The sequence below is a fragment of the Syngnathoides biaculeatus genome, chromosome 16 (assembly GCF_019802595.1).
Source record: "Syngnathoides biaculeatus isolate LvHL_M chromosome 16, ASM1980259v1, whole genome shotgun sequence".
In the NCBI taxonomy this organism is placed as follows: Eukaryota; Metazoa; Chordata; class Actinopteri; order Syngnathiformes; family Syngnathidae; genus Syngnathoides; species Syngnathoides biaculeatus.
Window position 1 is genome coordinate 24,682,744 of NC_084655.1, and position 23,485 is coordinate 24,706,228.

Genomic DNA, 23,485 nt, shown 5'->3' on the forward strand with positions numbered 1-23,485 from the left:
ACACACACACACATATATATATATATATATATTTTAGTTTCATTGAAAAAATAGATTCATATCCTATATTTTGAGTGTTCTGTAGTTAAATGTTGTTGACATCACAGCAGCAAGTCCTGTCCGGTTTGAACAATGTTAGTTCCGCGGTCGTGATATTATTGGTATGAAAACATTTCTGGGTTCCTAATGAAGTGTCTCGGCCGTGTGCGCGCGCGCGCCCGTGTGCCGTCGCGCGCGCACCCCCAGTCGCTTCGCTTCGCTTCCTGGTCTCGCTCAGCCGCCGCCGCACTAGTAGCCAGTCAGCCAGCCAGCCAGCCAGTCAGCCAGTCGCTAGTGGTGCCCGCTGGCATGCCGGCGGCTGTTGGGGTCGCAAGAAGTTTCAGCCGACGTGGGCCCGTCGACTCTTCTTTTGCGTTTCCTCCCTCAAGTCGTCGGCGAACTTTTTGGAGCTAGCAGCTAGCCCAACTTTGCTGTTCTCGAGGGGAGGAAAAAAGTTCCACGGAGGCGCAGTTCACGTTTCTGGCCCCCATTTTTCCTTTTATTGCTGTCGTTTTTCTGTTTTTTTTTTTTTTTGGGTCGGAATTGAAAGTGGAAGCGAGAGGGCGACGAAGATGAAGAAACAGTTTAACCGAATGAGGCAACTCGCCAACCAAACGGTCGGGAGGTGAGTCGTTTTTTTTTTGGTTTTTTTTTTTGGTCTTGCCTTCTTCTTCTTCTTCTTCTTCTTCTTCTTCTTCTTCACCGACTTACCATCGACGCCCAAAAACGTCCCCGACGTGTTTTGTTCCGTTTTGGCGTGTTGGAGGACTTTGACGGCGGGCTCGCCTTTGGTGTGCAAACGGCTCCTTTTCCACTTTGTACGTCACTGGACGTTTGCAGTGCGGACTGCCTGAACTCTGCCTTCCGCTAAGCCGTTGAAAAGCCTCAAAAGTTCCAAAAGTCCCGTCTAACAGGAGCAGTAGTGGACATCGAAAATGATCACAGGCCACCTCCAAACTGTAATAAGCAGATACTGGACTTGTAGTAGCAACGAGGAACGGGGAAGGGCCCGAAGAGGCGCTACTTTGAACAAGGTGTTTGCTGTTTGCAGTGCAGCGGCAGCAGAACTCTGGTATCGAACTTAAATCGCCTATCCGAGCAAAACCCAGGCCCCCGGCAACATGCTGGTCACTTTCTCCCCGTCCACCCAAACCAATCTTCCTGGTTCTGTTGCTCGGCACTCTTTTTTTTTCCAGGACATTTCAAATTGTTGGTTGTATCGGCTCTGCCCAATATTTGTGCAACAGCTCTGATGGATTTTCGTTCTCCTCTGAGCTTCAAAACTGTTTGCCCCCCCCCCCCCCCCCATAGGCAGCTCTCTGGTCTTTGTGTTTGCTGAACAGCAAATACACTTTTCACAGGGGAAACCCAAAGCCCAAAACAAGCGCTATGAAATGTTGAAGCGACCAATCTAAAAGGCAACACCCGAGCAACGAGAAACGCCGTGTTCCAATACTTTTGCTCGCAGAGTAGTTGAACACATCAAGATGAAATAAAAGACGGCCTTCTGAACTTTGATCTCATGTTGATTGATCTTTTGTTCCGAAAGCCAAACGTTTGCAGTATACAACAAAAACTAAGGAAGCGACTTTGGCGTTCGGTTACTTTTGGAGGGGACCGGAGACGCCCCGCCCACATGCCACAACATTAGGGACACCTCCGCAATCAAGTATCAAACATCCATCCATTTTCTTTGCCGCTTATCCTCACAAGTGTCACGGGGAGTCAACGGGCAGGAGGCGGGGTACACCCTGAACTGGTCGCCGGCCAATCGCAGGGCACATCGACACAAACAGCTGCACTCAGAATCACACCTAGGGGCAATTAATTTTGCATGTTTTTGGGATGTGGGAGGTAACCGCAGTGCCCGGAGAAAACCCACGCCGGCGCGGGGAGAACATGCAAACTCCACACAGGCGGGGCCCGGATCGAACCCGGGACCTCAGAACTGTGAGGCCAACTGGCAGCTGGCAGCTGAGCCAGCGTTCCGCCGGTATCAAAGATGCTGGCTTTAAAAGTCACATCACCGGTTGTGAGCATTGTTAAACTTCTTGGCTACCATTATGAGGTGGGTCAACATTTGCTCACGTGCCACTTATTTAACGAGCGTCGGTTGGCGCGCGCGCCCATAATTGTGCACCTTCCCCAAAGGAAGCCTCGCTGGGACGTCACCCCCCCAAACGGCGAGTTTGAGACGGCTTCTGGCGCACACTCGTTCCGCTTCCACTTGGCGTAACAAAGACGGCGGGCCAGAAGAATCGTAGAAATGCCGAGTGACGGGCTCTTCCTGGCCAACAGTCCGTTCATTCTGGAAGTCGTCATCAAGTGTGGTGTGTGGCCCCCCCCCCCACAAGAGTACACAAAAGACAGGTTGGGCTGGATTGGAAATTTCAGCTTCTTTGCATCAAGTCAAGTCTTGAAAAATTGAAAATGTGCAGCAGACGAGGCGGCTCAAAACCACTCAAGTCATTTTTCTAAATCGAAAACGAATGACTCCGCCCCTTGTAATGTTTTGCTGGTTTGTATTGCAATGAAAATTGACGCCGGCGTTTCTTTCGGGCAGGGCCGAGAAGACCGAAGTGCTGAGCGAGGACCTCCTCCAGGTAAATAAATTTGACCGCACTTCATCTTCCTCCCGAGCAAATAACGTCCGCTGCACTGTTGTAGGTGTTATCGTATTTCATTGAAAAAAATTGCGTATACCGAATTGGATTTTACCATTTCAATTTTTCACCACATGAACGCAAATGTTTGATGAATGTCGTACTAATATTGTGACGGTAAGTTAAAAGTGACTCAGCAAATTTGGCTATTAGGCTAACGAGATCTATTGCACGCTAGCATAGCATCTATCTATCACATATGTTTGCTTGCTCAAATGTAACATTTCATTTGAACTTTTTATTGGGCACTGGTTGAATATTTATTCAATTGCATGATGATGATGATGACTTTTCTTGGGTCTCCTGCATCTATCTGGTACCAAATACGTCCTGACAAAAGTCTCCATTTGTAAAACTACGGATGGCCGTTTTCATCCATTCATTGATTGTTGCAAAACGGGGATTGCTTGCACTGAAAGTGCATTACAGTACTTGGTCGCAAAATACCTGGAAACCTGGTTTCTTGAGTCTCGAGTCTCCCATCCCATCCCATCCAATCCAAATATTCAAGTAATTGATAGAGGAAGCTCATCCCGACCGTACTCCAAAACTGGAATTCCTTTTCTTGAAAAGCCAGAAGTGGAAAGCTTTTTCCCTTCCAAATCTCTTTCTGGAAAAGTCATCGTGACTCGCGGCAAGTCGCTCCGTAGTCTTGAAGCCAAACTCTTGGAATTACAGCATCAGCGGCAGTATTTCATTCGGGGTGGGGGCCGCCGTTCAAATGTCGGCGAGCGCGCGGCCGAAAGCGAGGCCGACGTCGGCGCTTGGAGAAGCGAAACTGAGAGAGGCCACTCGGAGAGAGATGACGTGACACGAAAGGCTCGGCGACAAGTCTTTGCTCGGTCTGCGGCAATCGCCGTGGCTGAAGCGAAGCGGGCCGCGCCTGCCCCCCTCCCCGAGGGACGGCGGCCATTTCCTCTGCGCCTTGAACGTCAGCGGCTGCGCTACGTCGCTACGGCAGCCAGACTGTGATTGGCTGCCTGTCTGAGACTCGTCTCTTTTTGGCTTTGGAAGGAGAAGTTTCTCCTCTTTCCATTTCCGACGTCGCACCCCCTCCTCACAGGCCTCCCACGTGAAAGCCGGCACTTTGATTTCCTGGCCGTTTTTTTTTTTTTTTTTTTTAAATCGTGCTTCGCGTCAAACACGTTTGGACGTTTCCGGCGAGGTCGTTGTGACCTGTGCGTGCGTTTTAATGCTACTCGAAGGCCGCACGCGGGCCGTGCTTCCTGAAACTGATGCAATATGTTTAGCGCCATCACAGCGATGTTTTGGAAGTTAACGATAACGTTGACGACAGTTGCGGGCGGTGAGGACCACCCCCGCATTTGAAAAGCACAAATGCGCAAATAATTGAGGAAGGGGGCTTCTCATGACTTAAAGATGCCACAAGACGGCTTCAAATCGTCAAGATGATCATAAAGCGCCGACGCCGTGCATCGAGTACGCACAAAACCAGGAACCCGCGACAAGTACAACAGCTCGCCTTAAATAACAATAAGTGAGGTCACGTCACGCATCAGCTCAAAGGGCATCCGGTCACCAAAGCTGACCTTTGACCTTCCATCAGGCAACGCGGCAAATTGTGAGATGACGCAGGTCTTTGAAAAGCTGCATCGGGAGGGAAGCGGAAATCTCCTTCACCGTCACTTTGGGCGAGTAGCAAGCAGCACCGTGAGCAAATCGAGACTAGACGAGAAAGGCTGCTCGCTCTGCAAAAATGTGGGGCTTCGCTTTATCGTGAGGATTTTGTCAGCTCCAGTGCCCAAAAGAAACTCTGGAGTTGGATTGCATTTGTCCATCCGATTTGTTTCCCAGACATCGAATCGGGGGGCTTTTCTGCTTCCCCAGGTTCTACCAGAACCATAACACAGGTTGCGCAAGGAGCCCACAACTTGTTTGGTAATTTTTTTTTTTGGGGGGGGGGGGGTCAGAGGTCGTCTCGTCACGGCATGAGTACAGAAAGAAGTCGGTATAAAGATGGCCGCCTTGTAAACCTTTGGACGCGTCACCGACTTGAGGGCTCGGGCAGCATCGCGGCAACGTTCTGTTAATCGTTACAGGTTCTGTGCCGCAAGGCCAATTTTTTTTTTTTTTTTCCTAAATGTGGGGACAAAAAATGCAGGTGGTGTGAAAGTCAAAATACTTGAAAAAATGGAATCATGGACTTGCTTTGCGTAGTTAAAGCAAAATACGGAGCTTAAAGTGTTGTCATAGAAACCCCAAAACAAACGCAAGAGAGAGAAGGAAGTGCCTTCCATAATGTGGGGGCAGAATCTTGTGTTGAGAAACGCCAAGTCAAAGTGGTCGGCACAATAAAATTCTCAATTTATGGACGGTCCGGACCATTGAAGACTCCGTCAGTCACTTTGTTGAGCGGCAGTAATGCGACACAACCTGCGCGATATTTCGAAACGGGCCCGAGTGGCCTGAAGAGAGATTTGCAGTCGTCACGGCACCAGGACACAAAAAAGTATGAATGAAAACATTTCACAAGTGCAAAAAGCAGCTTCCGGTTGCTACTCGTACAACAGAATTATGGGAAAAGGTGCTTGCCGGACACTCGAATGTGCATTTCTTGAACACTGCTCCCAAACTTGTGTCAGTTTCCAGCGGCCGATTCAACTTCTTCCAGCGGTCGTGCAGGTTGGAACATTGTGCGGCCCTGACAAGTCTGAGCTCGATTGGCTTCTTTTGCGACACCAACAAAGTGTCTTGCTGCGCAAACTTTGTGAGATTGAGAAGAGAGTGAAAATGGGGCGAGGTAGGAGCCCGGGTGCATTCCAGAATCCCTCTGACACGTACTGGAGACTTCAGTCGCATGTTCCATTTTTGCACTTTTTTGCTTGCTAAGTTTCTCCTTTTGGAACGTGGCCGCAAAAAGCCAAAGGGGGGGGGGGGGGGAACCACGCAGGCGTTATCGTTTGATGCTTGCTGAATATGGAGCTCGAATCACATCATGTACCGTGGCGGTTTCAACTCGAGTGTGCCCTGGGACCGAGGGTCTTTCCTGTTCAGAGAAGGGGGAGGCCCGTTCCAAACTGCGCCCAGAACTCGGCTTTCTGTCGGGCCGCCGCCGTTTGTTTCCGCACGAGCGGATGCGCTTGAGTTGTCGGAGCCCGCGATCGGCTAAATAATCGCGTCCAGACGGGATTGGGGGGGCGTCCAATTGTCGGCGACCGGGGGGAGGAGGAAAAGTCTGCAGTGACAAAAAAAAAAAAAGATGAGAGAGGAAGATGAGAATCTCACACATAATCAGGCTTGTTTATTTTGAAACGGGAAGAGGAAGTGCGCTCTTAAATGATGCCATCTTTCTCAGATGTGCTTTCCAAAGTTCAAAAAGAAAACCGGGCCTGCTAATTGGGACAATTTGGTACCAAAAAAACCCCATACTTCTTATTACATGAAGACATGACATATTGGTTGCTTAAGAAAGCTGCTCTTTTCAAATAAACAATGTCATGTGACCTGTACCACGACTATGAATGTGCCCCCCCCCCCCCCAAAAAAAAAAAAAAAAACAACTTTTACAATTTCCTGCCTTTAAATTCTGAATGTATTTTTTGAAGTGTTTCCTACTTGTGCATGTCGGAGAAGCATCGCCGCCGTTTCCTTTCAACCAAGTGTGTGTGTGTGTGTGGTGTGTGTGTGTGTGTGTGTTGGCACGCAGATCGAGAGGCGCATGGAGTTGGTCCGCCTCATGTCGCACAACACGCACAAGAAGTTGGTGTTCTGTCTGCAGGGTCAGCCGGGCACCGACGCGGAGAAGAGACACGTGAGTCAAAGAACGTCCGCAATTCCCATCGCACTCGAACACACCTTGACAGCGCGCGCCGTCGTCGGCCTCTCACGTTAGCGCTCGAACGTGAACGGTCCAGATGTCAGAGTAGAATGTGAAGGGCAAACGCACAAAGTGGTCTTTGTTCCGGATGCGTCGGCACTGCCAAAAGGTGAGCTTGCGTGACGTGAAGGGTTGCACTCCACTCGCATCGGGGCATTCCAAATATGCGTCCGTACTTAGAAATGCAGGAATATAAAGTGACGAATTGGTGGAATGGTCGCATTACAAGGGTGCTACGAAGGGAGGTTTGTCCATTTCAAGCCATTTGACACTATTGGAACGCTTCCAGAATTACTTTAGCAGATAAAACTTTGCTCTTTATGTCAATGTGTAAAAAAGCAACAAAAATCTACTTGGCAACATAATGACGTCTGTGGCAACCACTGAGTTGGCTCTCGTCGTGGATTGGCTCCAATCGGCTCCGCGTTGAGGGATTTAGCTGGAGCCGACCAATTCAACGTTTGAAAATTGGCCGCTCTGTTCTTCTGTTGAGGTGGAAAGAAAAAAGGAATTTTGGGGGAAAAAGCAAAGACCAGAAACAAGAGTTGCACTGACCCCGCGGGGCCCATAATTAATGAAAGGAGCGCTAAGTGAAGAAGCGGGACTGAAAGACCTGGCAGCACAGCACTTAAGTTGTCTTCCTTGATGTCTTTGGGTCCCTTCAGAAGAAGCTGCCCTTGACGGCGCTGTCGCAGGCCATGCAGGAGGGCGGCGCTCAGCTAGGGGACGAAAGTCTGATCGGGTGAGGGAGCAAACGAACGTCAACGGCGGCCCGGTCGGGATGAGCATCGGTCACGCGTCCTTTCTTCACACAGCAAGATGATGGACGTGTGCGGCGAGGCCGAGAGCAGGTTGGCGAGCGAACTGATGCAGCACGAAGTCCAGATCCAGCGAGACATCCTGGATCCTCTCAACACGCTGGCCGAGGTACGACGCCTGCGTGCGGCTCCTCCTTCCCGATTTGGTTCTCACGCTTCGCTCTCGTGATGTCGCCCAGGTGGACATACCCAACATTCTAAAACAGAGGAAGCAACTGGCCAAACTGGTCCTGGACTTTGACTCAGCCAAGACAAGGTGGCGTTTTGAGTTCCTCTCCACACATCTTTTGCTCAACTGACTTTGCTGCAGACTTTCATAGAAATACGTTGACGCGAAGGCGTGGCCTAAAATGCCACCGGTTCACAGTATTGAGGAAAAAAATATGAAGTGCAATTTGTTGACTGTCAACAGAACAGGCTCACACAGGGGGGGTGGGGCGTGTTTATGAGGGGCCCCGCCCCCAAGTCGCTGCACCTCAGACCCATAATTTGTATTTGTCTTGTTGTTTAGTAATGCAAAATCAATTTCTATCCAATTGCTAAAAATATGTGCTAGTATTTCAAGCAGATTTTCAAGTTGAATGATGAGACTGGACTATTTGGCTGTTAACCAAGGTACCAAGCAACCAAGTCCAGCAACCAGGCCACGGCGGCCAAGGTGGACTCCCTCAAGGACGAGATGGACGAGGCGCTCAACAAAGTGGAAATATGTAAAGTAGGTTTGACCTTCAATCTAAATGCAGTCAAACTGATGACACGAAACGGGTCCTGACGCTTTGCCCGCAGGACCAGTTATCGGCGGACATGTACAACTTTGCATCCAAAGAAGGGGACTACGCGCGCTATTATCTCATGGTGGGCTCTCGGGCCGTGGCTGATTTGACTTTCTTTGACAATTCAGATTCAAAATCAAAGTATTTGTCAACGTACGCACTCCAGTTACTCGAGGCCCAGGCAGACTACCACCGAAGGTCTCTGGCAGCTCTGGAGGAAGCCATACCCAATATTCAATTCCAGCAAGGTGAGCGGCAAGATATTCCATGAGGAGAAGATGACGCGAGCACATCAAGACCAACGTTGACCTTTTTCTTAAGACTCGTGGACGGAGAAGCCGGCGTTTGGAACGGCCCTGGAGGAGCACCTGAAGCGGAGTAACCGTGACATCGCGCTGCCCATCGAGGCCTGCGTCATGATGCTGCTGGAGACGGGCATGAAGGAGGAGGTACCGTCAAGGGATGGCGCCACCGTCTTCTTTCGTCATTTCAAATAAATGAATCGGTTTTCCGGTTGACCACTCGAAACGTGGCGTTAAAACTTGTAGGCAGTGATTCTTTTGCGGGCGTGCCACACTTTGCGGATACTTTGTGGCCAGTCAGTACGTGTACTAACTTGCATTCACCTGCAGGGTTTGTTTCGAATAGCAGCGGGAGCTTCGAAACTCAAAAAGCTGAAAGCCGCGTTGGACTGTTCGACTTCCCAACTGGAAGAGTTCTACTCCGACCCCCACGCCGTCGCCGGTAACCGCCTTCCTGTGTCTTTACCGCCCCACAAAACCCGAAACCCGATCACTTTGGCAACACTTTTACCGACTCGTTGGCACCCAGGAGCCCTGAAGTCGTACCTCAGGGAACTTCCCGAACCTCTCATGACCTTTGGCCTGTACGACGAGTGGACGCAGGCATCCAAGTAAGAGAAGAGCCCGCCGCCGTCATTTCCCAGGATGCAGCGGTGATGCCGGCGCGTTTGTTTCAGTGTGTCCGACCCTGACGCGAGACTTCAGGCTTTGTGGGTGACGTGTGACCGAATGCCAAAGACTCACAAGGCCAACTTTCGGTGAGGTTTTGAACCCAAAGCCGTAAGCCGGCGCGATCAACAAAGATAGCTGCTGCTGCTGAATGAATGAATGAATGAATGAATACTTTTAGGTACCTGGTGAAGTTTCTGGCCAGACTGGCTCAAGAGCGCGACGTCAACAAAATGTCCCCCAGCAACATCGCCATCGTCCTGGGGCCCAACCTGCTGTGGGCCAAGGCAGAGGGGTGAGGCAACGTCGGCGCTTTCGTCATCCGCCGTCACGGCTTTGAGCGGCCCGCTTGTCTTTCGGAACCCTTCAGGACGCTGGCGGAAATGGCCGCGGCGACGTCGGTCCACGTGGTCGCCATCATTGAGCCCATCATCCAGCACGCCGACTGGTTCTTTCCGGAAGGTAAAGGGAAAGCCCGCAACGTGCGCCTCAAAAGTTGCTCTGACACCAAAATACAAACATAAAGGTCGAGGAGACGCAATTCCAAATGGGCGGCGGGTGACGTGCGCGTCCTCGTCGACCTTCATCGTTTGCCGTCTTTTGAGGAGCTTCCGGAGCCAAATGAAGTCGGCGACTTTAACTGAGCTTGACCGGCGTCTTTCTTGTGCGCAGAGGTGGACTTCAACGTGTCGGGCATGTTCGCCATGCCCGCCCACCCGGCGGCGTCGGACCCGGAGGCCGAGAGGAAGCGGCCCGGCGGCCTGGTGGGGCAAGACGGGGACGCTCACCCTCCCCGCAAAGACAGGTACCTGTCCCGCGCCAACCTCAGCCTGCCGCTCCCCCTCCCGTCGCGTCCCAAGACGCCCGGCGGGCAGGACCCGCGGGGCCCGGCCGTGTCGGCCCACTACGTGGTGGCCGACGAGTCCGTCACGGTCACCGAAACGCCGACCCGAGAGCTGCCCGGTCCGAACCTTCGGCCCGTGTGCTGTAGTCCAAAGTAGCTCGCGTGAATCCAGTCGGGAGATGTTTTTGTTTTGCTGCGACTTCCTTTTGTGTCCCTTTCGCATTTCTTGATTTTTGCAACATGTGGTCTGAATTGTGTTGTGTACTTTTGTGTGATGCCCTAACGTGCAATTAAAGCTTATAGGTCGCTGGTTGTGTGTCGGCGTCGTGGCATCTTCCTTGCGCAGCGATCTCGGTTCCTCCTCGCAGCGCTCGTCTTTTCGGCCTTGTCGGGTTCTGCTTTCGGGGAGGGCTCATCTGCGTCAAGCTTCCACTCTTTGTTCCTCTGGAGCTTTCCTGCTCCTTTTTTTTTTTTTTTTTTTTTTTCCCCCCCCCCTTATAATTTGTGTGTGGTTTGCACCAACCCCACCCTACCCCCTCTCTGTCCCCCCCCCCCCACCCACTTCCTCCTCACTTCCCGTAGCACCCTTAACCAATATCCGGAGCCCAGCCCGCGTAGAGCCGGCACCGTGATTAGAAAGCAGCCGCAGCTAACCTCGCCCGCCTTCCAACCTCTACCGCCCCAGCAGGAAGGCGGGGGGTCCGCCGCCGGCTCCGACGCCCGGCCCCCGGGCGCCGCCCCGGAGGCCGAGGGGCCGGGCCCGGCGGTCGCCCCGCGCCTCGGGACGTCGGCCGGCTCGGCGTGGAGGAGAGCAGGTAAGCGGCGAGGCGGCCGCCGATACGCCCGCGACGGGGGCCGCCCGGCTCGCCCCCGCCTCTTGTTTGTCGGAATCCACCAAATTGACCAGTTGATTGTTGACAGGTGATGTTAACGTCTTCCCTGGCTGTCCGCCGTCTCGCCCGCTTGGTTGTTGGGAATCGATGACGTGATCGGGTCTGGCATGACGTTCATTGACGACTGCTTCCGCTTTCTTTTCATGTCGCAACCCGCAAGCTTGTTTTCACGTGCATGAGCGCCCCCGTGTGGCCATTAGAGATGGACCAATGTGCCGATTAGAGAAGGCAGATAATATTTGGAGCCAAAATCCAATCGAATATTGGACTAGTTGCTTTGAATAGCTTGAAGCATTTCTTTATATCTTTGTTTTCAAATTCTAACAAGGGCGGGGATCTCCTCGACCATTTCAAATAATAGATGAATGTTTTTCTTCTTTGATCTGACAAAGCAGAGAGACGAAGAAAAAAAAAACAACTTTCAATACAACTGAAAGTTTTGTTTATTTTTGTTTTACGGTCCAACAAAAAGATCCCTCAGTCAGGAGCATTTCACAAAGTTTATATTCCGACAAATTCAAATTTGAAAAGAAAATCGAAAGTTTTGCCACTTTGCGCCACAATGCCAAACATCGGCCCGGCCCGGCCCATTATCGGTTCATCGCTAATGACGCGGCCTTACGTGTCGGTCAGGCCGCAGATTCTGATCGGACTCGCTGTATTTCCGCAGCCCGGCCCACGACATCACGTCCACCCCGCCTCCCCAGAGGAACGGCTCGGTCCACCTCTCGGCCGGGACGCCGCAATCCCAGGCCGGCTCCGGCGGGCCCAGTCCTCACATGGTCCGAAGAGGTAAGCGGCCGTCCCCCGTGCGGTCGGGTCGGGTCGGGTCGCCTGACATTTAGCTGGAAGTTAAACAAAACCAGTTCCTGACAGACAAATCACAGCAGTGTCGCGTTGTGGTATCAGAACCTGAGCAGAAGATCCGGGCAGCTGTTGCGGGCTTTTTACGCAGAACCTCGCGCATGATGACACCGCTTCAGCTCACAGTTGGACAATTTGCAACCACTTTGGCATCTGCAACTGCTGGCGTTTGAGCAAAATGCGGCAGCGTTCGCTTTCAGATGTGCGTCTCACGGCGCTTATTTGGCCATTTGAAAGTTGCCCATCGAGACAGAACCGCCGTCTTCCTATTTGGGGTGGGCAGCCCTTAACTGGTCGCTGGCCAATCTCAGGTTACGTACAAACAACCTTTGGCGATCACAATCCCACCGAAAGGGAGGAAAGCGGATGGCCCAACTGGCGCGGGCGGGGCCGGGATTCGAACCCCGGTCCTCACAGCCGGGAGGCAGATGTGCTAACCGGTTGACTCTTTTTGTCACCGCAGGCACCAAGAAACAGGCGCCGGCACCACCCAAACAAGTCAGCCCCTTCGCCTCGCAGCCTGCCAACCAAAGTTCAGCGTCCGCCGCGCATCACCCGCCCGTCGCCCCGAGGCGCCACCCGGGCAAAGAAAGCCCCACCCACGCCCCGCCGAGCCAGCCGCCGCCGCCGTCGCCGCCCGGGACGCCGACCCCGCCCGACTCCCCGCCTCACGACGGCCCCCTCTCCCCGACGCCCGCCTACCAGTACGGCTCGCTCCCCCGCCCCTCCCGGCCGGCGCCCAAGCCCAGACCCCGGCCCAACGTGCCGCCGCCCCCGCAACCCGCCGCCAGCGACGACTGCAACGGCCTCGTCGGCTCCGCTTCCAAGATCGTCACAGGTGAGACGAGGCCCGACCCGTTTGGCCAAATTCACTCGCTCGCTCTTTTTTTTTTTAACAACGCATTACATCACAGACTCCAAAATGGCATCCAAATAAAATCTCCCCCCCCCCCCCACGTTATCTTATTAACGTGTTATTACAACATCAGGCAAACTGCCTTTTTGGTATCTTTCAGCACCTCCGCACAAATATTATGACTATGGCCTCCTATAAAGCGCCAATTCTCAGGTTGGGAGCCATTTTGGGTGGGTTGCTGTCAGATGGTCAAGCAGGTCCTCATTTTAGGACGATAACGGCAACATTTTGAAATTATAGACAACGTAAGAATAAGGGGCCGTGCTCACTTCATCTTTTTCACAGGATTGTTTTATATCATCCAGATAATTATTATTGCAGCAAATTGTCGGCCAATGCAGGATATTGTTGGGTACGGTGAGAATTTGGGCAAATTCTGACAAAAGCGAGACGAGAGAGAAATAAAAAATAAATAATAATAATAAATAAAAATGGCCAAAATGCGATCTGGCTTAATATTTCACGACGTACCTTGAATGCAGGTCAGCGCTTGCTCGTAACCTTTGAACGGACGTTTCCACGGGCGACAGCTGTTAAAACGTCGTCCTAACGTTTTTGAAAAAAGCGCGTCCCCCTCACGTCTTCCGTAAAATTCAACGACGCCCACTGAACACGTTTGTCGGGATGCCTTGCTGGCATGTTTTTTTTTTTTTTTTTTTTGGGGTTTCACCTGCGGTGACGCCAAGCATGATGGGATGCGCGTGTGTGTGTGTGTGTTACACGTTGCAGATGTCTGAGGTGGCGGCCTGCCCGTAAGACGGGCCTTTTGCCAGGCAGGCGATGGTAAGACTTTTTGCATGCATGCGGGCGGAGTTCAACTCCTCACGTGTGTGGCGATAACCTCACTACATCCGCATGATGTGGATGCATTGATGTCGCTTAAACGCCGCTGTCCAGAAAACTAACTTTACCATTTCGTGTGTGACTAAAAAAAAAAAAACGTGCGATGTTAATTGTGTGTGTGCTGTTCAGCATTTGCCACATTTGCTATGTACACGACGGACTCCCAAAAAACAAAACATTACTGTCGGTACACACGGCTGCCTTTGTTGCGGGCAGCGCGGGATCGACTCCTGCTCAGTGATTCAAGGTGCAGTCCGCCTTTTGCCCCAAGCTAGCCGGGATAAGCTCCGGTGCTCCCGTGAGCCTTTTGAGGATAAGCGGCTTGGGTATCTCAGCCCCAGTGGGCGTGATTTTGACACAATCCAGAAATAGGCCGCAACGGAGTCCGTAGTGTCCTTGCAAGGCGCGTCGGACGGCCTGTGACTTTTGTTGACGTTTTCTCACGTGACGCTCGCAGACGGCGGCCCGGACCTGACCCGGCTCAAACGAGCGTGGGTCCCGCAGGTGGCGGGGGGCCAGCGGGCCGACCCGCACGCGGAGACCACCTCGCTGTGAGCGGGACGTCATCTCGGCTCGACGTCGGCGCTCCTCGACTCCTTTGTGACGCTTTCACGACAATCTGCTGCAAGTCTGCCGCCGGGCTTGATCAATTGTATGTTATTTTTATTTAATTTTTTTTTCCTATAAATCAATTGAACGCACGGCCAAATGAATTCAAGCGCAAGTGAAATTGAGGACCAAAGAAACGCGGTTGTTGTTGTTGAGCAAAAGTGCAATAAATATTCAGCACGTAGTCTTCTTCCAACGGCACCTTTGGTCAGCGTACTTTTCACGTAGTCGACGTCGTCCAACAGAGACTTGGTATACTTTAAATTGCTTTGAGGATGTGTATATTTTTATTTAATGAATATATATATATATATATATTTCCAATGCTGGCATGTGACCAAATCCACTTCAAATTTGAAATATCGACCAAATTCTTAATTTTCTCAGACTTTTCAGCTCGTTGGTTGCCGATGTCGATTTTTCTTTTGCGGTGTTTATTTTTGGCTGATAATTCAGTACTGCAATACTGTTGCTGCGTCATTACTTGGTGATTAAAGTTTTGCAACGTCACATTTGTGGTGTGAAGCTTTTTATTTCATCTGTTGACGTCATTTCAAATGACAAAAGTAAATGAATTTCAACTCTTACAGTAACGATAAGGATGCACACGAAAGAGATGATTATTAGCAAGTGACTGATTATTTTGCGTGGCGTCGTTTTAAATTGGGACAACAGCTGAGAAAGATTTTTTTTTTTTAAATATACTGTACAGGATTATTGTAATTGACAAATATTTGATTGATTCATTTGTACAACTCAAGGCTCCCTGCTTGTTAGCCCAAATATTCGACCCTACACGCACTGTATGAGAAAATAGGAGAATATTTGCTGCTCATTTAGCGCCCCCGTACGCTGGAATGTGGCATTACAAGGAGAGCGCACAGCCGTGGCCTAAATATGCCGCACGAGATGCCCCTGATAATGCGATTCGATAACATTTGTAGGACGTGAACGTTTGAAGGCCGCTCAAGCCCAGTACCCGATGACGAACGCGGCCGCGGAGAGGCAAACAACGAGGTTGGCGTTGAGCAACCGTTTCAGGTGCGGACTTTCTCTCAGTTGATTGGGGTCGGGGGTCACGGGCGTCGCTGGGCCCTTTTCCGCCGCTCCCTCTTCCCGTCCCTCCATCCCGCACAGCCAGTAGAGCGCCGACACCAACCTGGACTGAGGCGAGCTTGATGAATCTGGGGGGGGGGTGTTTGGATAATAAGTGGCCTGATGGATGGAGCGAGAGATGAAGGCAAATCACAATCGTAGATAAAATGACCTTTTCTTGCGTCGTCTTGTTCCTTTGCGGGCAGCTGGTGCCCCGTGACCTCCTCCAACGTCGCCTCTTTGGCCTCAGTGGGGGCACCTCTCGTGAACCAAGTCAGGTGACGAATCTTAAAAAAAAAATTTTAGTTGACTTTTTTTTTTTTTTTTTGCACCCCAAACAAAGAGGGAAAAACAGAACTTGACAATGCCAAAATGTCCGACTTTCTAAGAGGCGAGTTGAAATCTTTCCTCCGCGTCCCCAATTCCAGAGGCAAGTGTTTCCGGAGGGGGTGTGCAAACTTTTTCTCCATCACCTTCAGTTCATTTCTGTTCGCAGCTACGCGGTCGTTTGTCAGTGAGCGTTGAGAAAAGATCAGCATGACGTCCGGCGTTCGGCGGTCACCTGCTCGGCTTCGGGCTCTTCGGTGGCCAGGCTGACCGAAACGGCCACCGCCAGCGTGATGAGCGACAGCAGCGTGGAGAAGTACAGATAGTGGACCCGTCCGACCACGGCGGGCCTGTCGTCCCGCTGGAAGCACAGCGGGGCCGGGTAGATGAAGTCCAACAGCATGCGGGTGCAGCCCGCCGTCAGGCCCACCGCCAGACCCCAGAAGGCGCCCTGCGGGTGGGCGACAAGACGCAAAAAAAACCCCCAAAAATACGGAGGCGCTCTGGACCTCTTTAAGCCCGTCGGAAGCGCTGACCTACATTTGGTCAAGGGAAAATGCCCTTAATGCGACCCGTTCTCACAAAATACTGCAATATAACAACAACAACTATTTTGAAACGCACACATCGGGTTACTCTACTATTAAAAGATCAGCGGCATCATTTCAAAGAATCTCGAGAAGTCGCATTTATTTGCTTCAATTCAAGGCCGACGTACCCACTGCGACCGCCTGGGGGCAGCATAACGCCACGACTCAAATCGCTGCAAAGTGACGGCAAGCCCAGTTGAAAGTCCCGGTACCAAACGCGACGCTCTACCTTCTCGTTGGTCCTGGTCCAGAAGCAGCCCAGCAGGAAGATGACGGACACGGGCGGCTGCAGGTAGGTGCTGATGGACTGGATGTAGATAAACAACTGCCCCCCCTGACTGGCCTGGATGACGGGGATCCACAAAATGGACGCCACCACCAGCACCAGCACGAACACTCTGGGGATGCCGTTTATAGGACGGAATTATTGGCGTCGACCCGTTCTTTTCGCCCGAAGTCGGCTCCCGCGACCCTTGTGAGGGTAAGCGGCTCAGAAGATGGATATGGGCGCATTTGCTATCCATTTCTGTGATTCAATTTTGCGGGCGGGCGACGAGCGGTTCGGACGCACCTGCCCACGATCATGAGCTCCCACTCGGACGCGGCGGGTCGGAACGCCTTCCACAGGTCGATGGTGAAAATGCTGCTGGCGCTGTTGAAGACGGACGTGAGGGAGGACACCAGCGCCGCGATCATCACAGCCATCATCAGCCCTCGCAGTCCTCAAGAAAAGATAAAATGGCTTCTTGTTTTCGTTTTTCTTGGGGGGAGGGGGGGGCGCAAACTAACAGGAAGTGCAACTCACCAGCGGGGAGGAGCTCCATGACCAACTTGGCGTAGGCGGTGTCAGTACATCCTACCGGGTTGTCGCAGATCTGCTTACACAAGTCGGGATCGGCGCACGCGACCTCATCTGCAAACCGTTTCCAAATCGGTGAGGTCCGAATACTTGCGCACCATTTCCACATTTTCCAGGACTCAAAGGATCGGTCGAGTATCCCGGATAAAAATTGATGACACAAAGAAAACCTCCGCCAACTGAAGCGCAGGAAATTATTAGAATGAACTCCTGGAAAGCACCCGCACCCGCACACACACACACACACACTCAAAAGTCACAAATACTTCAGTGCACAGTGTGAGAATGGCGACGCCAAGTGGACAAAATAATCCCTGCGCTCCACATTGCGGTTTCACAACGCAAAAGCCATTTTGGACAATTACAATGGAAGCGTTCCAAAAATATTCAACAGCTGCAGCGGTCGGTCGGGTTCTCTTGCCTCTAGTAGGAATTGCAACGACTTTGCGCTTTTGTGAACTTCATGAGCGATTTCTAAGAAACTGGACAGATTTCAAATTCTGCTCTGCTGCTCAGAGCAAAGCATGAAAATCAAACGCCAACGTTAGCGCGATTCATTCTCACTTCTAGTCGCGGATCCTGAAACGTTCCAACAATTCTCTTTCCATATTTGATCGGTGTTTGTTTTGTCTTGTCTTTTCCCGGACGGAACCAAATATCCAACGCTCTTTGACCTGGAATCCCGATGCAGGGACAAGACCAAAATCATTGTGCGTTTGAAGTCCACATTCTTAAATGAAATATGAGAATTTCCCACCCGTGTAAAGTATCCTGCTGATCATGCCGGGCAACATGACGGCAAAAAACGGCAAAATCTTGAGGTAAGCGGCCAATAGGGAGCCGCCTTTAGCGTGGGTCAGCGTTTTGGCAGCTAGCGAGCGCTGAACGATCACCTGAAGCAAAACATCACATTTGACGGATTTTATTGGAGTGCATTTTCAAATTGCGAATCAATAGTGAAGAAAAATAATAGTGAGTAATGGACAACAGGAACAATTCAAGATGTTCACAAGTGATTTTGCGCGACACCACAAGATGTCCAATTTTGACAAGTCAGAGGTGATCACACGCAAACATTTGAATGAAATTCATCATCTTTTTTTTTTTTTTAAATAGATATTTACATGTATTTATGAATGTAACGAAATCTTTTACAAGGAGAAATTAAAGCCGAAAAGAGGTTTGTAAAAGTGATCCTTGCTGAAGGCCACTTTTTTTTTTTTTTTCCTACATTACCATCACAACTACTTCAGTGGTGCGTATTTTATTTCGTGGTGTATATAGTAAAATATGGACGAGATCAAATTGATGAGTAGCATTTTTAAATGGTAGCCTCTTCATTTAAGGACAAAATAAGGTTCTCGGTAGTGATCTTTGAGGAATGCCACTTGGTCTCTTTTATTGTATTTCTTCAACCTCCGCGGAGCAGGTTTGATGTCAACCAAGTGATGTTTCTAAGCGTGTCGCCGGAATTTCTTCTTTAAGTGATCCTTAAGGGATGCGACATGATTTGATTTTTCAGGGACCAGATGTGATCACAGCGGCCGTGGACCTCGACGGCGCACGTTTTATTCTTTTTAACATGTAACATATTTGGAGAACATCTCCAAGTCTCAACTTTTAATCATCAGACAAATGGGGAAATGAAAGACCAAAAGTTTGAGCGACGCCACATGTTGCAGTTTCTATTTTTTTTTTTTTTTACAGCCCCAACTAGGTCACAACCACTTGTGGACATTAAACTTTGCACATATTCATTTTTTGAGAGGTTTACATTTTAAAATATACACCTACAAGTTTTACATGAATGAGAGTATTAAAGTAAGGTTTCTAGACACGATCCTCGTTTCTTGTTCTATTTAGGAAAAAAACAAACCAAAAAAACGGACCTGATCAGAGCACCAGTACCACATGGAAGGAACGGACATGCCGACGACGACGCCCGGCCACGGGAGGTCAGAGTCCACCGGGTCCCTGAATATGTGGAAGGAGTCCTCCCGAGGGACGCCGCACGTCGTGTTGGCCACGCGAACCGAGGGGACGGCGTCCAGGTAGCCCCCCATCAGCGCATTCCAGCCTCCCACCGCAGCAAAACCTCGACGGGGACGCCAGGAAACAAAACATTACGACGGACGCGAATGAGGCGTCGCGCTGTTTCGGGGCGCTTACTGAAGCCCATCAGGACGAGCGTTCCCGCTAGCATGATCGCCGTTTGAGCAGCGTCGGTGTAGATGACGGCGGCCAAACCACCTGAGGAGGACGACGACACCTGCAAATCAACTCAAACCGACCACCCCGATTTGCCTGGCTTTTCTCCGGGTACGTAGAAGGTTAATTGAAGACACTAAATTGTCGGTCGGTGCCAAAGTGGATTTTCTTGTCCTCTCAGACAACGATTCATCCGCCGCCGCCCACGTCACTCACCGGTTGGGGGTGGGCCGCCTTTTAGAAGGCACACGCGCGGACAGATACCTGCTTCGAACACGTTGACCAATGCAAAATCCATTTTTATCCAACGGCTCCAGGAAGGCGAGAGTAGGGCGATCACCTGCTACGGTGTAGAGCGCCGTGACCGACAGCAGCAGTACGACGGCCAGGTACAGGTCCCACTGCAAAGCCAACTTTATAAACAACGCGCCGGCGTACATGTCCACCTGACGTCACACACACACACACACACACACAACGCGGAGTCACGCAAACTTGGATACGCTTCATCACGTCGTTGAGGTCGGATCATACTGAAATCTTGGTAAAGATGTAAATAAACAAGCTCAAGACGGCGATGGACAAGTGCGTTCTTCTCCCGCCGAATCGCTTCTGTAAATACTCTGGCATGGTTGTCACCTGGAAGCAAGCGAGCACGCGAGGAACAACCACAACCAAGTCACAAAATGGACGGAACCGGATCCCGCGCACGAGTGGAGCCATCTCACCCCGGAGGCCAAATAAATGGGGAGAAAGATCCAAGCGAGCAGCAGCACCATGAACATTCCCTGCCACACAGGAACAGGACAGCTTTGACAACGCCGAAGCTCGGCCGAGCCAGCGGCGATCGTACATTCCACTCGTAGGCGATCGCCCCGATTCCCGCCGCCGCGCCAGAACCGGCCAGCCCGATGAGGTGCCCGCTGCCGATGTTGCTGGAAAACAGCGAGGCGCCCACCTGCAAGTAGTCCATCCGAGCCACTGAATATTTTCGCTGGAGAAACGCGATGCGACATCATCTGCGTATTGCGTCATTGTGTGTGGCCCGCTCTGGTGACGTCAGGGAACGAGAGCGTAGAGTTGGCCGAAAACCTGAGCAGCAACTTTGTCTCTCCTTCCCCAGGCCTCGAACACAAGTTTTAAGGTGCGTTTGCAAGGAAAGGAAAATCTTCGTTTCCCAATAGAAAGTCGCAACCGACAGAATGAGGCATGAATAGAGAAGCTGCTTCGCGTCAGTGCCGTTGCATTTGAGGTCGGTTGGACTCACCGGCCACCAGGTCATGCTCTTCCCCGCCAGGAAGTAGCCATCCACCGTGCTGCGCTTCGTTCTCCACATGGACTAGTAGACACATGACGCAAGACAAGAACGCACACATCAAACTGGGGGTGACATCAATTAGTAATAACCTACAAACCCCGCCCCCGTGGCATGGCGCAAGCCTGCCTTTGAACTTTGCGCCGATCATCTAAAAGGCCACATCCGGGATTTCCCAAAACAATTTGCAACGCGGACCGCAGCGCACTTCCCCACTTTGCGTCAGTTCAGCTCCGATGAGCTCAGACTCAGAGAAGCTCGCCCACCGAGGCCGTTTCTGGATGTCGCTGGCTTTTTGTGTTTGCACGGTAGAGTTTGAAATTGTATTCGTAGATGTGTTAGACGAGAGAATGATTTCCACAAGTGTTCCCGAGACCGCACCGATTGTCTTGAATGATTCTTTACGCAATCCCGCCGCTTTTTAAGTGCCGTGCCACCCGAGCGCTCCAACGGGCATCCGATGGCGGTTTTTGGATTTCTGCACTTTCTCGGAATCTCCTGGTGGTGAAACCGCAAAATTGGTGGCCCGTCCTCGCTCGTGAACGGGCGAGCCTTTCAGGGGATGCGCCATTTTGCACCCACTGGCGACATTCGCCTGCTTCCAGTTCCACTTTTCTTTCTTTTCACGTGTCGAGTGTTCCCAAAAAGGTTTTTGGAGCGTTCCCACACTTTAGCAGTCTTTAGTTGCCCCGGTGCCAGATTTTTCCAGACGAGAGCGTATTGCTTTGAAGAGCAAATGTTTCTGTGGGGCGGGCGAGAAGGATTTCTTTGACGTCTTTGGTTTGTATTTCCTTGACAGCGACCCCGACGGACTTACCCAAAAGCCCACAGCCAGCACAAAGACGAAGTAGAGCACCAGTACCGCGACGTCCACGGCTCCAAAGGGAGAACTTCCTCCACCCGGCGTTGACGGTGTGGGAGACAAGCTGCTCCCCTGTTGGGTTGCCATCTGGAAACGATCACCAAAAATGGGATTTCCTTCATTCGGGAGAAAAACAAGTTTCATTTGCAACAAGTAAAGTCCCATCGACTTTTACGTGGAACACCATTTGCAAAAAACCCCAAAATTACACAAGAGCTCAGGAAAGTGTTTGGATTGAAGTGCGGCCGATCAAAAGAATGCAAATTTTCCCCCCACAGAAATGAAGGAAACTCACCTCTCCGGGAACGAACCCACGATGAGCGCCAGGAAGCTCCTTTGACGCAGGCGCGGGGCGAAGTCCACTTTCCGCACGTGCGCGCTCAGCATTGCTTCAGATGGCAAACATTTATTGGCCCCACGCGCAAAAAGATTTCTCACGCGTGCACACGACACCTACGTCGCCTTTTTTTTTTCTTTTCCTCCGACGAGGAATCGCGTGAATACACAAAAAAAAAAAAATTCCTCATGGGTTGATCTCAGGTGACTTTATAATTGGCAGTCTCGTTAAAAGATACAATAAAAAATACATATTTCAGATCAGAGAAGCGACATTTCACATTCAGAAGAAAAGAAAAAGTTGTCATTTCAAGAGAGTTGGCCTCAAAGATTCGAATTTCATGGGCAGAATGGAAAAAAACAAAAATGAACTCTCATTAGTAACATCAGGCTTCGCGAGGAAAGAAAGAGTAAAAAAAAAAAAAAAAAAAAAAAAATGTTCATTCCATCCCAAATTTTGTTTCTTGATATTAAACGTCAGAATTGACATGAATTAGTAATATTATTCAAATTTTGAGGAAATGATCATTTGGTTATCCATCGTCTAAATCATTTGAACTGAAGTGTCACAATATCAAGAAAGAGACAAATGCGCCTGCGAAAAATGTTTTTGTCCCTCTGGTAATATTCCAACTTTCCCCACTTTCGTTGCCGTCGTACTTTTGCGAGGGTCCTTCCTGCTCTTTTTTCCTGATTGCGAAGTGAAACGCCCAGCGAAGAAAAATGAAGCGCCCGTCTTGCGGGCAGATAAAAGCTTGCTACGTGGCCCCAAGCACACAAGTCAATATGTCAGGAAATATGGATACTGCCAAAGATCACTGACACTGAAAGTATTGGCGGGAATAATATTGTACGTTCTACAAAGCGCCGGCTGGTATCTGCCATATAATTACCATTTATGGACACAAGTGCAGCTACTGTTCTACGTGAAGTCAAGATGTAAAGGACGAAAAATAAATATGCCGAACGTTTTGGAAAACAACAATCCAAAACATAAGCTAGACTTATCTAAATATTTCTCGTACATTCAGTGTGGTACGTGGGCTCCTTAAGAAATACACGCGAGCGAGCAACTCATGTATAATATCATCTGCATATTCATTCGCGTTTGGCGTCGGCAAGTTCGTGCGACACTTAAATGATTTTAGTCAGCCACTTAGCGAAAAAAAAAAAAAAAAAAAACTTCAACGTGAAGCCAGCGGCCACAAATGTACAAACAATATCAACAGTCCACTCTTTGTATGAATACGCCATCCATTTTTCATGCATCTTGGCTCAGAAAAGTCAGTCCAATCAGTTTGGCATCGGTGACAGGACGCGATCAAAAAACACTTCATCAGATTCGCCTTCAAGATCTTACGGCGATCTACAAATACGACGAAAGTACTGTAAACGCTCTTCGATTATGAATGTCGGGCCACAAAATTCATCTTTGGAAGGTTGGAAAATCTGCCGTTGAAGAAGGCAAGCGTACGCAACGGACAGTAGTAGGCGGTACTGCCGCAGAATCCAGTAGGCCACGTTCCATTTTTTGGGGGATGGAATTTGTCAGCAATTAATGTTTACTAGTTCAAAAATAAAATCAAGCAGAAGTCACTCATTTTTCTAATATGATTAATGTATGGTCAACCAATTACCCACAATAGCTACAATTAATCACTTGCTTGATTATGTCATGTGAGAAAGACTGGCCCAACCAAATTTGGGGTAAAAAAAAAAAAAAGAAAAAATTGCAACAAATATTAGATGACCTCTGACCTTTCAAAACCTTGTCGGGGAAGATTACGGAACGGAGGGGGCCGGATGTTGCCCGGGGCCCATA

The 23,485-nt window shown here is 50.4% G+C and overlaps 2 protein-coding genes across 4 annotated transcripts; one reads left to right on the forward strand and one right to left on the reverse strand.

The window, feature by feature from the left end:
• Nucleotides 1-278: 278 nt before the first annotated feature.
• Nucleotides 279-14,486, forward strand: arhgap17b (Rho GTPase activating protein 17b). Its single transcript, XM_061845082.1, has 21 exons — nucleotides 279-664; nucleotides 2,603-2,642; nucleotides 6,370-6,474; nucleotides 7,206-7,282; nucleotides 7,356-7,467; nucleotides 7,538-7,614; nucleotides 7,974-8,073; nucleotides 8,145-8,213; nucleotides 8,298-8,379; nucleotides 8,453-8,580; nucleotides 8,764-8,875; nucleotides 8,963-9,044; nucleotides 9,111-9,191; nucleotides 9,284-9,397; nucleotides 9,473-9,564; nucleotides 9,775-9,907; nucleotides 10,529-10,761; nucleotides 11,510-11,631; nucleotides 12,167-12,541; nucleotides 13,349-13,402; nucleotides 13,920-14,486. Exons 1-20 carry the CDS (start codon nucleotides 612-614, stop codon nucleotides 13,373-13,375), a joined length of 2,214 nt encoding a protein of 737 aa, XP_061701066.1. The 5' UTR covers nucleotides 279-611; the 3' UTR covers nucleotides 13,376-13,402; nucleotides 13,920-14,486.
• A 115-nt stretch (nucleotides 14,487-14,601) lies between these two features.
• On the reverse strand, nucleotides 14,602-23,482 carry slc5a11 (solute carrier family 5 member 11). Of its 3 annotated transcripts, none has more exons than XM_061845084.1 (17): nucleotides 23,422-23,482; nucleotides 21,623-21,716; nucleotides 21,283-21,443; nucleotides 20,418-20,489; nucleotides 20,004-20,108; nucleotides 19,879-19,938; nucleotides 19,685-19,789; nucleotides 19,491-19,596; nucleotides 19,112-19,192; nucleotides 18,832-19,037; nucleotides 17,700-17,835; nucleotides 16,889-16,996; nucleotides 16,655-16,805; nucleotides 16,313-16,481; nucleotides 15,729-15,944; nucleotides 15,339-15,453; nucleotides 14,602-15,255 (listed from the first exon to the last, which is right to left on the reverse strand). In XM_061845084.1, exons 3-17 carry the CDS (start codon nucleotides 21,412-21,414, stop codon nucleotides 15,038-15,040), a joined length of 1,980 nt encoding a protein of 659 aa, XP_061701068.1. In that variant the 5' UTR covers nucleotides 21,415-21,443; nucleotides 21,623-21,716; nucleotides 23,422-23,482; the 3' UTR covers nucleotides 14,602-15,037. The 3 variants fall into 3 exon arrangements, with proteins under 3 accessions (XP_061701068.1, XP_061701069.1, XP_061701067.1); XM_061845085.1 differs by having other exon boundaries at nucleotides 21,283-21,414; nucleotides 23,422-23,476; XM_061845083.1 differs by lacking the exons at nucleotides 21,623-21,716; nucleotides 23,422-23,482 and having other exon boundaries at nucleotides 21,283-21,612.
• Nucleotides 23,483-23,485: the final 3 nt, after the last annotated feature.